Source organism: Callorhinus ursinus, unplaced genomic scaffold (genome assembly GCF_003265705.2).
Source record: "Callorhinus ursinus isolate GAN/ISIS: 27379988/994484 unplaced genomic scaffold, GSC_fseal_2.0 scaffold22, whole genome shotgun sequence".
NCBI lineage: Eukaryota > Metazoa > Chordata > Mammalia > Carnivora > Otariidae > Callorhinus > Callorhinus ursinus.
In genome coordinates, this window is record NW_027397084.1 from 17,662,057 (window position 1) to 17,679,328 (window position 17,272).

General features: G+C 37.1%; 1 protein-coding gene across 1 annotated transcript in view; it reads right to left on the reverse strand.

Annotated features, from left to right (window-relative positions):
• LGSN (lengsin, lens protein with glutamine synthetase domain) overlaps positions 1-15,514 on the reverse strand; it is a 72,767-nt gene extending 57,253 nt beyond the window's left edge. The window contains exon 1 of the mRNA XM_073905263.1: positions 15,403-15,514. Within this exon, the coding sequence (XP_073761364.1) occupies positions 15,403-15,411 (9 nt within the window). The 5' untranslated portion in view covers positions 15,412-15,514. The remainder of the gene's footprint in view (positions 1-15,402) is intronic.
• Between the last annotated feature and the right edge of the window lie 1,758 nt (positions 15,515-17,272).

A 17,272-nucleotide genomic window follows, 5' to 3' on the forward strand; every position in this document is an offset into this window, starting at 1 on the left:
CAGTTATTTTCCCTGTATATATATATATATACAGGGAAAATAACTGGAAGGAAATAGCCACAAGAGTAACAGTGATTTTATCAGTGTTGCAGGCTTATAGATGATTTTTAAGTCTTTTTTCTATTCCTAAATTTTCTGTAAGATCATTTTTATCATTTAAAATGCATGTAATAATTATAATAAAGCAAGTAAGTTAGCCTTCTTTCAATGTGTGTCTGTCAGTAGCTGTGGCAGATGCAAATATGTCATACAGTTGTATGAGAGGGTAAAACATCTGGAAATTATTTACAACTTAAGAAAAAAGTTTATAATGGAAAATAAACAGGTGGATGTAACTTAATTTAACCTCACTGGAAACCTGTGTGCCAGTGTCATAGGGAAGTAGTTTGAGTCAGAGATTATGGTAGTAAGTAGGTCGTCACAATACACTATATTCTTCTGGCTAGGAAAATACTTTCTTCTGTTCAAAATGTAACCACTACCCGTAAATTACATCATTAGGTATTTGACTTTGACACTGAAAGAAGACATCGATGCCAAGACAAACTTTGCCTTCTTCTCTAGAGCCCACTCTCCTGGGAAATAACTTCTTCAGATAAGTAATATCAAACAAACCAGGATTTTCTCGGTAAAATTCACCCAATAGAAAGCCTTTTCAATACAACTTTTGATGCTATTTGAAATTGTTATTCCTAAAAAACAAAGGTTACTGAAACTTACCTAGTCACCAAAGGTTTGCAACGCAACACGTTCATCTGGAAAAATTTTAAGTTGCGTCAATATATGGCCATGATAACTAGAAGTACAGTAAGAAATCATATTAAAATGCAGGTGACTAGTTGCTATTACCAGCCCATCTTGTCCAAACCTAGACAAGCAAGCAATGGAGCCCAAACATTGGCCCCAGGTTATGACATTATACCTGAAAGTATCGGGTCATCTAGGAAAACAGAAATCTCTCTCTCTGCCATTAAATTGAATGTTAATAAAAAGTCAGTAAAGGATAATGTTACTTCTTTAATGCCAAAGAAGATGTTCTTTTTCACACTATATGACAGCTTTTAAATATTATATCATGTTTTCCCTCTCAGGGTGGGCCTACCAGCACATGTTAAACTGTCTGGTAACTTAAAAATTAAGGCAATTCCCTCAATGCCACTCTTTTTTCAATCATTACTATTTTTCTTAATTTTCAAGAAGAAAAGGAAAACATAAAATGGCACCCATGAATATTGTATTTCCTCTGCAAAATCTATTAAAATGGGTAGGTAAACGTTTTAGAATACCTAGAATGCTATCCATGTTGTGGAGAGCATCACAGTTCTAAATACATGCATATAAAACATCTCTTCACTATAAATCCTTCCCAGAAATAATATTTATTTCAACAGTAAAATTTTAGTTATCCAGGGCGCACCTAGCTGGGTGAGTAGAGCATGTGACTCTTGATATTGGGAAAAAAAATACACAGATTATTTGCATGTATACACACACACATACACATGGTGTATTGGATATGTCTTATGCACCCTCTCAGATTCTCCTCACCTCACTTCTCTTTTATTCCATCCATGGGTGAGGCAATCAGTGCATGTACCTTCAAACACTTCAGTGCATGTGGCCCTTGACAGTGCCTTGCCTCAGACCAGTCCCAGGGGCCTCTTGCCTTCTGCCCAGGTGTTCTCCATTGATGCCACCATGTGGGCTGAAACAGAAGCATGCTTGGCATCCATGCGTGTGCTACTCAGAAGAGCAAGGCCAAATTTTTGACCAACAGCAGGTCGAATAGGTCCTTATCACAGAACGACAGTCCTAAGACACACTTTACGTGGCTAAAATGATTGAGCAGCTAGTTGTCTGTAGAGTTATCTACTGAACAATACATTCTCATTTTTGCATCCCTCACATATTTCCCCCTCCTTTCCTGCTCTATCTCACCTATCACGCATCTTTGCTCCCTAGGCTCATATTCCTCAATAAAGTGTTTGAAAACAAGTCTTTGTCTCAAGCCCTGCTTCCTGGGGAACCCAAACTAAGATATAACTCTATAGTATACGGTTATATATAGGAATTACAAGAGTCACATACTCTTGGGTTTCTACAGTGCTGGGGTGGGTAAAAATCAGCATCATCACCATCATTCGTCTTGAACAAACAGAAGAGATTATTTGAGCCCATGATCTTCATGAGTTGGTGTAAGACCCCCATTCTAATTAATGAACTAGTTACAGGCATATGTATTTCAAGTCTGAAAGAAAGCTTAACTTTGCCTGCTTATGTTTGCTTTAGAATGAAAATTTTAAGTACCTTTAAGAAGATGGATTTCTTAGCAGAATTAAACCTATAAATACAGAGAACAAACTGATGGTTGCCAGAGGGGTGGAGGTAAGGAATGGGCAAAATGGGTGAAGGGGAGAGGGAGATGCAGGCCTCCAGTTATGGAATGAATAAGTCAAGGAAATAAAAGGCACATCATAAGGAAATAGTGTTGTATGGTGACAGGTGGAAGCTAACTTGTAGAGAGCATAAAAAACGTAGAGAGAAGTTGAAGCACTGTTGTATCCCTGAAACTAATATAACACTGTGCGTCAACTATACTTGAATTTAAAAAAATTTTAATTAAAAAAAGATGGATTTTTTCCATCTTTCCCAAGGCAGAAGAGGAATCACCCAATTCATAAGTTCATACCCAGAAAAAAAGGAACATATACCTTGCTTAACACACACACACGTACATGCATGCATGTGCCCAGAGTGACAACTGCATATTCACCAGGGATAAGTACATACCAGAACAGACTAGACTAAAACTTAGAGATAGACATTTTAAACAGGTCTTTTTTTTTTATTCAGATATCCCCCACTATTTGATGATTACAGTGCAAATTATGCCCTTGTGAAAAAAAATGAGACACATGACAGATTATATTAATTCTGCTAACCTTTACTGAACTAAGTTTGACACAGACAAGTCAAAAGAACTAGAATAAATATTGTAATTATACATTAAAATAACTTCTAATATCTGTATAGTACTTAATAGTTTCATAACTTTTTTCACCTAAACTATCTTATTTAATCCTCCAAATCTATGAAATAATTGTTTTTACAATCCCCACTTTACAAGTAAATAAAGTTCTGAAAGGGTAAATAACCCACTTAGGGCACAATATACCACCTGTCCTGAAAGTCAGGATCTGCGTAACTATTTCTTAAGCCACCCTTTTGAACTCTCTTTATCGCAATTTTCTCTGGTTATCCATTACAATCCCCTTCCATATACCAGCTTCTCTCCTAACTGCTAAATACTTTATTATCCCCATTATACTATGAATGAATGAATGAATGAATGAATGAATGAATGAATGAATGAATAAGGTGTTTCTATGTTGGAACCAGAGAGTATTCATTCAACAGTTTTGGAAGAATTAAAAGGTGAAATTACAGAAATACAAAAAATTTCTAATCAATTTTACAAATAGCCAGATGTTTAAGGACTTACAACTTATTAAAAGACACCTTGGGGGCGCCTGGGTGGCTCAGTTGGTTAAGCGACTGCCTTCGGCTCGGGTCATGATCCTGGAGTCCCGGGATCGAGTCCCATATCAGGCTCCCTGCTCAGCAGGGAGTCTGCCTCTCCCTCTGACCCTCTTCCCTCTCGTGCTTTCTATCTCTCATTCTCTCTCTCTCTCAAATAAATAAAATCTTAAAAAAAAAAAAAGACACCTTGGAATTATAGACTCCTATCTCCTTAGTTGGACGTTTGAAGGAATCTTTTAAAAAGACTCTGACAGATCCTTGTAAATATGGGAAGACTAGATGCATGAAGCTTAATCTATAAGCCAAAATTAAGTGGGAGAAGACATATCATAGGTAAACTTTCCTTTTTGTAGCTTAGGTCGCAAACATATTGACTTCAATCTAGCCATTGGGAATGAATATCAGTGACTTCCAGAGGGTTTTGTATTTTGCTTTTATTTATTTGTTTTGACTGACTCGCCTCATCTTATTTCTTGACATTATTTTGGCAACATCCTCACATATTTCCAGACTCATTTCCTGATATTTGCATCCACTTTTTATGAGATACTGATTTCTCTGTTTCTAACCCTACCCAGTTAGCCTAAAGGTCATTCTTAAAAATTCTCTATACTTAATAATTCAATTTCAAGGGGTTTGGTGTTCTATGTTACCTATGATAAACACAACCCTGAAGTTCAACAAAAGAATCCAAATTCTTTTCCCAGACTCAATAAGTATTTAAGGAGAGTACATTTGACCCTTGAACAACGTGAGGGTTAGGGGTGCCAACACCCCACACAACAAAAAATGCACATAGAGCTTTTAATTCCCCCAAAACTTAACTAATAGCCTACTACTGACAGAAAGCCTTATCAATAACCTTGTCAATTAACACATACTTTATATGTATTATATACTATATTCTTACAATAAAGTAAGCTAGAAAAAAGAAAATGCTATTAAGAAAGCCATCAGGTCATTGAGCAGCGTAAGGCAATGCATTGAAAGCAGAATAGATGTTCTCATCCTTGGTGCATTAATGCACCATGTACATTCCCTCAAAAGTCATCTTGGGAAGCACATATTTAAGCACAATGCACAGGAAGTGGTAACTCTTGCTTAGTCTATAAGGATGAAATACAAATAGAATGAAGAAAAAGAAGAGAAGGAGGAGTCAAGAACGGGAAAGAGCTAACCCTTACCAGTGTTAACCCCATTTCCAGAATCACCCTATGAGTAACTAAATTTAATATTATTGTCCCCACTTTGCAAAGGGGGAAACTGAATCACAGAGTTTAAGTAAATTGCCTAGAGTCGCACAGTAAGTGGAAGAGCTAGAATAAATAATAGATCCATAAGAAAAAAAGATCACAAAAAATAAAAAATAAAATTAAAAAGCCTCTATTTGCTAGTACTACTCTCACATTTTGTTAGTAGCAAAATAGAAAAGAACCTTATCCTGCTTTACATTTTCAGATAGAGAGGGAAGGATATTGGCTGATTCATTTCTTATCTTCTTGTATTTCTCTGTGCTCATTTTTAAATAAGCAAATGTAACACACACTCAATTTAGAACCTGCCAGGCTTATTCCAGCAAAACAACCCATTGTCTTCTTCTGCTTGTCCCTTTGACCCTATTGCAAAATAAACACAATCTGATATAATACGGGGAGAGAAAGGAATAGGAAAATTTGAATGAACTGTGTGGTTTAACCTTCATGAAAGCATGGCTTTATGTTTGGAACAATGATTCTTTGTGGTTCCCTCAAGTCTTGTTTGTGTACAGCACTCTTGGTTGCTACCATGTACTCTGAAACTGCTACATGGTTGCACTGCAATAGTAAGTATGTAAACCAGTGAATAAACAACAATATTTTGTGAATCTGCCTTTATTAATGGAAAAGATCATGTCAGTACTATTATTTCAATACAAGAATCCTCAAAGATGGTGCATGCAGAAATAAATTGTCAAGATCATAAAGTGCAATTATTTTAAAATTGTTTTTGGCAACAGAAAATAATTTGGCCAGTGCTCTCTGGAAATAAAGTACATTAGTGACAAGGACACGCTTCCAAGTTTAACTCCCTTTCCTCACTCCCCCACCCTGCCAAAAAAAAGTGAGAGAAATTTTTTTTATGTTGAAATTAATCTAGCCTGGAGGAGAGGTAGCTTCTGTGAATGCTAAGTAGGGAGACTGTGGGAAAAGGAAGGGGAAAGACCCTAAGGGTCTCAGAAACTACATAAAAATAAAGAATAATTCTAAAGCTGGGGGATTTGGGCCCCCTCTTTGTGAATAAGCCTCTTTAGACTTTGCTACATATTATTTATTGAGCTCCCAAGTGTGTTTGCTGTAGGTAGGTTCTTTTAAAAGAAAAGCAGAAAAATCTAAAGCTTAAAAAATACTAGATTTAGAATAGTTGAAAAAAGGATGAAGAAGATTCCATAAATTTGGTTTAACTGTTACCTCCGTAAGCTGCCTGATTTACTGCCAAATTTGCCATTCGATGTCACTTATACTTTTTTATCAAGTAGGGACCATAAAACAGACAAATTGAATGGTTTTATTGAAAATCAGAATTGAATGAATTCAGATAATATCCTTTCACTTTCTTTTTCTTTTTAAGATTTTACTTATTTATTTGACAGAGAGAGAAACAGCGAGAGAGGGAACACAAGCAGGGGGAGTGGGAGAGGGAGAAGCAGGCCCCCTGCTGAGCAGGGACCACCCCCCCCCCCTCTGCAATGTGGAGCTCAATCCCAGGACCCTGGGACCATGACCTGAGCCAAAGGAGACACTTAATGACTGAGCTACCCAGGCGCCCCATCCTTTCACTTTCTTAATTCATTTTCAGTTATTTGAATTCTAACAATGTGAGTTGGAGAATATGCACTACTTTTATTTTCCTTTGGATTAGAGGTAATCTGAAATAAATGGATAGCTTCAGTTCAACAGACAAATACCATGGCTAACTACTGTCAGACATATTTGTTTTATATGATTTATTTGCAACATATAGATGCTCTTAGTGGTCAATCTTATTTGGGTTTCAAAAACCATGACATTTTCAAGTTATCTTAGTTGGTGTTGGCTAAAAGATACACAAGGGGAGGAAGGACCGAGAAGTTGTACCTCAGCAACTACTCAAGCAGGCAGCTGGAACCGTAGTTCATTCTGGACATACAATATCCTTCGAGGACTAACAGCAGCCCTTACAACCAACAGGAAAACCTGCAGAATTCCGTTCAGTAGTAAATTTTTGTTGCTTCCTGTGACAAGCACTCTATCCCAACTTGTGATTGGGTTGATCTTAATCTCTGCTTCTACTATTTCTGTCTACCCATAGTTTCTCCACTTGGCCTTTCTTGCCTCAGGGTACCTGTCTTAAGGCTTTTACAGTCCTATGACTTCTGATGCCTCACATGGGTCTCTTGGCTTCTGCTCTCTTAAGTTTTTCTCGAAAGAGAGCTAGTCACCACCTAATACTGACCACCCTTATTGGGCAGTTTGGTAACAGGCCATTCCATAGGCTAATGGCCAGGGCTTTCACTCTCCATATTGCTTCACAGGTTAATCCTTTCAACGAAGTTACCTGACCCATTGTAGCAGGAGTCAAGTGACACAAAAGCATGATGGTCTGATGAGTTGGCTGGTGGTTTTGTTTTGTTTTGTTTTGTTTTGTTTTCTTCATGAAATGAGGCTGTGAACATAGAAACCTCTCAGAAAAGGACCTTAGACATTGTAGGCACACAGGGCAGCATGGTCTCTCTCCAGTGTATGCCTTCTTTTAAGGAATCAATGATATTAATGTTTAAAAATGTATAAAAACAACAACGCTGGTTTCATTCTCTAACACAAAAGTTGTGATTACTTAATTATTTTCAGGATTTTCTTGCTCTCGATGTAGATGTAATTCTGTTAATATATTTCTACATAATTTTGATATAGATTTCATATTCATTCTAAAAATTACCCTTGTCTTGTTAACTTAATCCCCAGCATCTTGCAGAGTGCCTGGCATAGAGAAGATGTTAAATAAAAGTTTAATCAAATTAAATCCTTGAAACAAATCAATAATGACAAAAATATTTTGGTTGATTTTACTAAGGAGGGCCTCAGCTTCAAGCCTGAAAAGTGAGAAAACCTGTTTGGCAATAGCAGGAGTCCTGGGTATCAAGTCTATTGGGCAAGAGCACTGTTAACAGAGAGACAAGAACATTTGTTTATAAGCAGTTAACTTCTTCAGGGTTCTAGGAATGGGGAAGGGGCAGAAAGAGTAGGAGCGTAGCAGAGGCTCTATCAAAAAGTGAAAAAAGTAGGGGTGCCTGGGTGGCTCAGTCGTTAAGCATCTGCCTTCGGCTCAGGTCATGATCCCAGGGTCCTGGGATCGAGCCCCGCATCAGGCTCCCTGATCCATGGAAAGCCTGCTTCTCCCTCTCCCACTCCCTCTGCTTATGTTCCCCTCTCTCACGGTGTCTCTCTCTGTGTCAAATAAATAAATAAAATCGTTAAAATAATAAAAAGTGAAAAAGTAGACACCCAGGACCTTAAATGAGCAAGCTACCTTGTTAGACAATAGCAGACATCCTCCTATCTTATAAGATAAAACACGGTCAACTGTCCCACATGAACATATTCATGACTCGTACTTACAAATATTTCTGTTTCTATAAATGTTATAATGTTATAATGCATATGTATTTCCAGTAACCTTTTAGGGAATGACATTGTATCCTGGGGAATTTCATATGGAGACTCCATTACACTGGCGTTATTGGTCATCCAATCCTGAACAGTTAATATTATGTGAAATAAAACAAATTCAATATTAATAAATATTTGATGAAGCCATAGTTAAAATACACAGTGAATATGTGAATATGTACATGTAATTTGATGTTTATATCAACCTGGTCACCGGTAAATTCAATAAATTGTTCTAGAACAATGTCCTGATCATACACAGGCATAAACTCAGAGTTGTTTGCATTCTCTAGCTATAGGACGTTTAGGATTTATAGGATTTTATAGGATTTTTACATAGAATCATCCTACTGGTTCTATTAGGATTGCTTTAGTAGGATGTATACATATATTCGTTCTGTGTTTGTGTATATATGGGTCTATACAGGTCTTACTCCTTCTGTTTCTTTAGAGAATGCTGACTAATATAGGAAATAAAAATGGATGTTAACCTTCAAAACGTTTGCCATTAGGGGGTGGCAGCCATGACGTACTTGGGAAGGTAGGACTGAGGTGAGGTCGATACAATACTAAGGATGCGATACAGACTATTTTTGAGACAGAAAAGGGTAAGAAGATGTATACTATATAACAAATCTGTGAGATGACATAGAAGAAGAATTTAGGCAGGAGCTTATAGTACTAAATGCCTAAATTAAAAAATAATAAAGGTTTCAAAGCAATGACTACAGCATTCACGTTAAGAAATTAGAAAAATAAAAGATCTAATGAAATCCAAAGTAAATATAAAAAGAAAACAATAAAATCCAAGCATCAATTGATTAAATGGAAAACAAAAACAATAGGGAACATCTATGATACCAGAGCTGATTGGGAAGACCAATAAAATTAATAAAACCCTAGCCAGACTGGAAAAAAAGTGAGAAGGCACAAATCAACAGTTTCTGAAATGAGGGAGTTGACAATAGAAGAGGGAGAAACTTAGCATGTCTACTATATACTGCTTCTATTTCCCTTCCTGCTATGACTTACAGCTTAGAAACTTCTGCTTAGCCCTGCACATAGGCATGTTACAGCTAAGATTTGGAAAAACTGCTTTTTACCCAAAATCCTGCTCATCCAAGGAGATAAGGAAATATGTAGAGAAATGGCTATGTTGAAGATCTACAGGAATGACATGACCAGACTCCTGTACACAAAGATCAACTGACCAAGGACAGAGAAGTTACACGACCCTCAGATGTAGACCCTCACATGTCTACAGATGTCAGTCACCTTTTGACTCCAACCCCTTTTCACTTCCGCCTTTTGCTAACATAAAGGAAGCTCGAATTTCATGCTGGCAGGCAGGGGAGGGTGGTAGTTCTTAGGAAATTAGTCCGCCACCTCCTTGGTTTGCTGGTTTTCCAAATAAAGTCACTTTCTGTACCCGAACATCTTGCCTCTCAACTCGTTGGCCTATCATGCCACAAGCAGAGCAAGCCTGGACTCAGTTGCAACATCACTATAAATTCTACAGATAGTAAAAAATAAATAGGGGAATATTGTTGTGGACAGATGTTAAGATGTCCCCCCTTGGTCCCCACATCTTGGTGTTCATGACTTTGTATAATCCCCTCCCCTTTAGTGTCAACAGGACATGTGATGTACTTTTAACCAATGGAATGTAGTGGAGGCAATGGGATGTGCATGATTATCATGACTATCTTGCTGGAGTGTCTCTTTCTTCATTGCTGGCTTTTAAGAAACAAGCTGCCATGAATCCTACAACTACAAGTGAATTCTGCCAACAACCTGATAAAGCTTGGATGCAAATCCTTCCCTGGCCAAGTCTCTGATGAGAACCCAGCCCTGGTCTACACCTAGACAACAGCCTTGTAAGACCTTAAGCAGAGGACCCTGCAAAAGACCCAAACTCCCGATCCTCAGAAACTGTGAGATAATAAATGTGCCTTTTAAGTCACTGAGTTTGTGGTAATTTGTTACATAGCAGTAGATAATTTATGTAACTCTGAGTGAATTCATACTCATGAACTTGACAACTTGGATAAATTGACAATTTCTTTGAAAAATACAACTTACCCACTCTCACCCAAGAAGAAATAGATAAGACATGGAATCTACATAGAAGATTCTAGCACTAATACGTAAGGTTAGCAAGATTTCAGGTTATATGACCAATATATAAAGAATCTATTGTATTTCTATATACTTGCAATAAATATTCAGGAACTGGAATTCTTAAAAGTATCTTTTATAATATGAAAAATATTAAATACTTAGGGTAGGCATATCTGACAAGAAGATACTAAATGTCTCTCTAGACTGATAAAATCTTTCCTTAGATAACATTAAAGGCCATCAAATGCTATCTGCTAAGTCTCTCAAGCTCTTTAAAACCGTTTTACATGTGTCTAAACTTCACGATGACATATTCATTTTATGTAACTGTCAGAAACAACCAATTTATCTTTTGCTAAGTCTGAATTATTTCCAATTATTATGGTAGTTCTTGACCACTGGGCTTTGAGGTCAGATGACATGAAATTCTAGCATGACTGTTAATAGTTGTATAACCTAAGACAAAAGTTTTAATATTTTGTACCTTAATTTTCTGATTTATAAAATTGGGATAATACCTAATGGCTCTGGCAAACAGATTATTTTTGTGTCAGCTCTGCCACTTCCCTACTATATGATTTGGGGCATGTTAAATAATATTTCTGGTCTTCACTATTACCTCATTTGTAAAATAGGATAATAATAGTACCTACCTCATAATGCGGTTAGGAAGATTAAATGACAAAATTGTACACCTGAAACTAAAATAACACCAAGTGTCAACTATGCTTCAATAACAAGTTTTCTAAAAAAAAAAAAAAAAAAAAATTCAATGATATAAAATATATAAAATAATTTTATATTAGTACTGGTCATGCAATAAATGTTAGCCTTTGTAACGCTGGGACAGGCTGATATATGCTTAACACATACAAATGTTTCATAATGTTGGAGGCTATAACCATTTGTAACTATTATCTATAATTGGGCCATTCTAATATTCAGTACATAATACATATTTGTCAAAATGTTTTTATTTTTTCTAGACAGTCATTTAATCAAAAGTAGGACTTTATAATATAAAATTGAATAGCCTTGATGGAATGAATATGTGAATATTTAATATGATCTTGAAATATGAGATACGTCGTGAGACCATTCATTTTTTTAAACTTTATTCAGCAGTAGATCTTTTTCTTTTTCCAAATAAAATTCTTCCTGGAAGTCTAGGTAGACAGATAATTCTCAAGTATATAAAGCAAACAAAAGGGAAGTTTCTTCGTTGAATCATAAACCCACAAGCCTGCAGTTAGTGGGCATCTGTTATGTGCCAGCTACACTTCTAAAATTGTAGCAACCCTATGGTGGCTCTGGGGTTCTCCGTAGAACCATAAAGTGCAATAAACATAGTTTAAAACCCACTCCTTTGGAACTGTAAGCCACTCAGGACAAGAACCTTAGGATGCATATCTTAACCAAATACCTAGTATAGTATTGGCCACTCAGTGAGTATTGATTAAATATTGTTAGGATTGGGTGACACAAAAGGATCTAAGGAAATTTTAGAGTAACCCCATATGCTAGCAAGTGGCTGTCGCCTCCTGCTATCCTGAGTGTTTCTCGGGATGCACAACTACAGTCCATCTCCGAATGGCCTCAGGGCTCCAGGGACCCCTTCCTGAAATTTACCAAAAAATCTGACCAACTCTCCAAGGAATAATATTCACTGCCCCAAAGATCTCCAAAGTTTTCTCGGTTAAAGTCTGTGATTGAGAATTTGCCCAGGCGCCAGGAATTGTGGCATGAGCTGACACTGACACAGGCACTTTCCCCATTGTTTTCAGTTTTCAGTTTCAAGTTAGATTATCAAGTAAGGGGACAGCAAGTAAAGGGAAAGTAAGCAAGGGCATCAGAGATGAGCTACACCAGGACACAGCTTGTGTGTTACCTCCCTTCTAAATGCCGTATCTCCTCCACTACTGAATTTCAAGATCTGTTCTTGAGGACAGAGTCTTTGATCTATAGTTCTATTGCATTGTTCATGCTACTAATGGCTTTAAGAATAATAAAATGATCTTTTATTGAGGCTTTATGAGGTGCTCAATACCGTGTTAAAATACTCACCAGGCATTATTAAATGTTCTAGTACTCAATGAATATTTGGCATTTAAAAACTCCAAAAGATTGTATGTAGAAACACAAGTAAGAAAAACAAACAAAACAGATAAGACTACATTGAGTTTTTATTATAACTTAATAGTAAGGGCCAAGAGAAAAACTAAAAATAGTGATTTTTCAGGATTGTTTTTACAGACTTAATAAATGAGGGCCAATTAGGAACAAGAGGTATTGATTAGAGAGTTATTTTCTGGTTTAAGTATACGGAGTGAGAACAGAAAATTTTAGAGGGCATTATAATCCCTATAAATCATTTTAAAAATTCTGAAAAAAGACAGTTTCTGAATTAAAGTACCAATGTTGAACACCCTGATTAATAAAATATAAAGCAACACCATATATTACAGCGGTTACTCATTAGCATGGAGATCTGTAAATTAATAATCTTCAATTCTTTGGCATCTAATCCTACAAAACATCCTTGGTCTTTACAAAATGAACTCTGAATACAACTTCTGCATCTCAACAAGGGCAAATGATAATAAGAATAGTTATATACTTTTCCTATATCTATAAAACCTTTCCTCTAAGAAATGGATAGATGATACTATAAAATCAGTTCAAAAAAATAAGTTCTCATTTATGACATAAATGATTGTTTACCCCAACATCTAATTCTTACTCTCTTCTTACTTAACCAGATTTACCTGTGACAAATGACATCGCTTTATGAACAACATGAGCCCTACTTTAACTAAGTAGATCACTGGACTAGAAATAGAGATTCCTGTGCTGTATTTCTAGCTCTGAGTAGTTCTGTGACCTTAGGCAACCTTCTCAGCAAGAATCTCAAATCATCATAATCAAAACTAAAATGTCATTTTCCAAATACAGTATGTATTACATAAGAGCTGTTATAGGATTATCTTCCTTTATATAAACAATATGAATTACTCCAAATAAAAGTAAAATAGCATAAAATTATTTTTATATTAATGTCATATTTAATAACTTGTAATGATTTAGCTTTAATTGGATAAGATTGTAAGCTCAAAAAGAATAGAGTTTTGATTATCATTTAAAGTTTGTAATTCTTATAAAGATGTGTAGTGGTTTTCATGTGTGTATATATAATTCATTTACACTCAGCTAAATGATCACAATTATCTTAAATATTGGAAGCAAGAGGATTCACTGGTCTTGTAGCTGTTATTAGTCTAGGTGACTCTAAGAAGTACTGTGGGGCTGGGCGCCTGGGTGGCTCAGTCCATTAAGCGTCTGCCTTCGGCTCAGGTCATGATCCCAGGGTCCTGGGATCGAGTCCCATATCGGGCTCCCTGCTTGGCGGGGAGCCTGCTTCTTCCTCTCCCTCTGCCTGCTCCTCTGCCTACTTGTGCTCTCTATCTCTCTGTCAAATAAATAAATAAAATCTTTAAAAAAAAAAGAAGTATTGGGGGGCAATTGAGAAGAACAGGCATTGGAATCACAAATCCTGTATTGCCTCTACAGGGTACTGTTGCATGACCGTGGTCAAGTCACATCTCTAGCCTTCAGGAAATGAGGATAATCATTCTATCTCATTTTGTTTTGTTCTCTTTTAGGAGGGCTGAGTGAGTTAATGGATGTAAATTTGTCCAGGACCTGATGCACCTGAGGTGCTCAAAAAGTGTCAAGTTTTATACTATTTCTTTCTTTTTTTTTTTTTAAGATTTTATTTATTTATTTGACAGAGACAGTGAGAGCAGGAACACAAGCAGGGGGAGTGGGAGAGGGAGAAGCAGGCTTCCCGCTGAGCAGGGAGCCCGATGTGGGACTCAATCCCAGGACCCTGGGATCATGACCTGAGCCGAAGGCAGACGCTTAATGACTGAGCCACCCAGGCGCCCAAGTTTTATACTATTTCAAGAAATTCTGTGAGATCCTTGATCTTTTTGTTGCTATATATACGTAATATTTATATTTATATAAATGTATGTAAATTTATATAATTTCTATATAAATACAAATTTATATAACTACAAATAATTATATACATATAATTAAAATATCTCCCCATTTCTTGAGATAGCTAGAGGGATTCCTACACCTAGAAGTCAAAAGAGCCTCCCTACATATTATGCCATTACTTAATGAAGTTCTAAATTGTCGATGGATTTTACTTTCCACCATGGATGTTAGATCAGCAGTGTTGTGTGAACTCTCTTTAGGTTCACCTGGGCCGTTTATTATTCTTTATCTAATTTCATCAAATACATGGAGAATGTATCCTTTGGGGTGAGGCCATTTATTTGCTCTAAAAGATAAGATAAAAAATTCAAAATGAAACAAATTGCCCTCATTTCCTATTTTCTTGGCCATTGAGGAAAGAAGAAAGCTTATTTGCTGAGGTCTTTTTTATTCGTAGCTCACATTTCATCTCCTCTTCCGTTTCCACAGATGATGGAATTAAAAAAAAAGAAAGAAAAAGAGAGCAGCGCAGGGTTTAGCTAGGGCTGTCTTCCATGCCTCATCTTTGAAAAAAATTACTGGGAGGCAGCATGATTCATTACCACTGTCTCGAGTGCTCCTAAGACACAGAACTTCTGCCAACACTGGAATACATGCTTATATTAAAAGAATTTAACATTCCCTAGAGCACAGGTAAACAATCAATGGCCCAAGGAAACCTACCAAATGACATTGAGGGCCAAACTGAGAAGTAATGAATATATATTTTTGATATACTGGATCCTGTCCTCCCTCAAGTCACTCAGTCCTGCTTTATACCTCTCCTGACTCCCTTCAGGCTGCCGCTAACAAGTGAAATTGAAAATTCTTCTAATAGCTGAGTATGGTTTGAAGTAAATGGAGTCTGCTTATAAATAGAGCAGTTCCAGTATTTTATACCCACAGTCTCTGAAATGAATAAATACTTTAAAGGAAAGATGAACCTATAGAAAAGAAAGGAAAATCCCAGTCTTTGTGAAAAACTTCTATCAAACAATACTAAAATAATTACCAAGTACATCTAGTGCTGGTTGTTAAGTTACTGTCTCTTGGCTCCAAACCACGCTCCGTACTCTGCTTTGTGACACTGGATCTGGGACTCTGAAGACCACACATCTGCTTTTTTCAGCTGATTCCTGGAGGCAGTAGGGGGAGACTACGAGGCAGGAGGAGGAAGAGAGACGTGCTTCTTCCTGTTTCCCGTTCCCGTGAGCATCACGCCATTAATGCTTCTTCACCTTGGAAGCGGCAGTTGCTTCCCATGGCTGCAGCCAATGCTTCGCAGTCTTGCTGACATTTACAGAACCAGCCTCTCAGCTCACCCACCCCCTCCACCACAAAGCATCAGCACCGCTGAGCAGCTGAAGTCTGAGTTTCAGTTTTGCAGGACCTGTCCTCTGAGTTCCTAAGTTTCTGTAATTCTAATGTCTTTGTTCTCTCAATCCTACGAGCGGCTGCTTCCTACAGTTGTCACCTCCTTGATGACTAGAATTAACTTTTTGTGAAAGATTTATTTCTTTATTTTGGAGAGAGAGACAGGGGGGGCCACAGAGGAAGAGGGAGAGAGAATCTCAAGCAGACTTCCCACTGAGCATGGAGTCCAACACGGGGATAAGTCCCATGACCCCGAGATCATGGCCTGAGGCCAGATCAAGAGTCCAATGCTTAACCGACTGAGCCACCCAGGTGCCTCTAGAATTCACTTTTTACCCTTTCGGTTACCTGGTTAACAAATTTATACTCAGTTAACAATTCTTCAAATTCTCTCTGTTTAGCTATCAAGTGTGATTTCTGTTCTTGTCTGGATCTTGACTAATATACAATTTAACATATATAAAGTGGTAGTATATAAACTGAGTACACTGAGATTGTTTTAAAACAAAACTCTATGGGGGCGCCTGGGTGGCTCAGTCAGTTAAGCAACTGACTCTTGATTTTGGCTTAGGTCATGATCTCAGGGTCGTGAGATCAAGCCCCGTGTAGAGCTCTGTGCTCAGCAAGGAGTCTGCTTGAGATTCTCTCTCTCCCTCTGCCCCTCTCCCCGTTTGTGCATTCTCTCTCTCTCTCTCTCTCTCTCTCTCAATCTCAAAATAAATAAATAAATAAATCTTTAAAATAAAACTGTATGTAAAATTGAGGCAGGGAAAAAGTTAAAATGAATGTGTAATTGTCAGAGGTTGTAAGATGGAGTGAGGAGAAAAGAGTAAAGTAAAGGAAGGGAGAGCTAATAATTCTTTTTACAACGTGGAAAGACAGGAAATACTGTCCATGGTAGATACAGTAACAGAAGTATGAGAATAATTTGAAGTCACCAAGGTGACCCGTGGCAGAACTAGGATCAGTGACATACGACAACAAAATGAAGAGAAGACAAAAAGAAGATACAGTGGAAGCAAATTAAATTATGTTATAACATAGCAGGATGATGTTTAGGGATGACAAATTGAAAAGTAATAGACTAAGCCCATTATTTACCTATATAAAGATGAACCCAAAAACATTAGAAACAAACAATTAAAGTGTTTATCTCTGAGAGACAATACTGGAGATGGGCAGGAGCTGGACAAAGGATAGTTGTCTTTCCCATAAGTATTTCCATTCTATTTTAAATATTTTGTAATTTGTTCAAATTTACATTTTAAAAATACAAGGAAAGGGACTTTCACTTGTGCAATAATGCAGTATACTACTTTTCCCTATTTCTTCCACTAATTACAATTAAAAACCCTGAACATATTTAAAACAAACCTAAGAAAGCTCTAGAAGGTGGGGAGAAGAAGGTAGATTGGCTAGGAACCTCAGGACCCAAGAAACAACACACTGATGAGATCCCTGGGCTTATTTTCTGCCTCGTATATCCCAGCCATAAAAGTGAAGAAGTC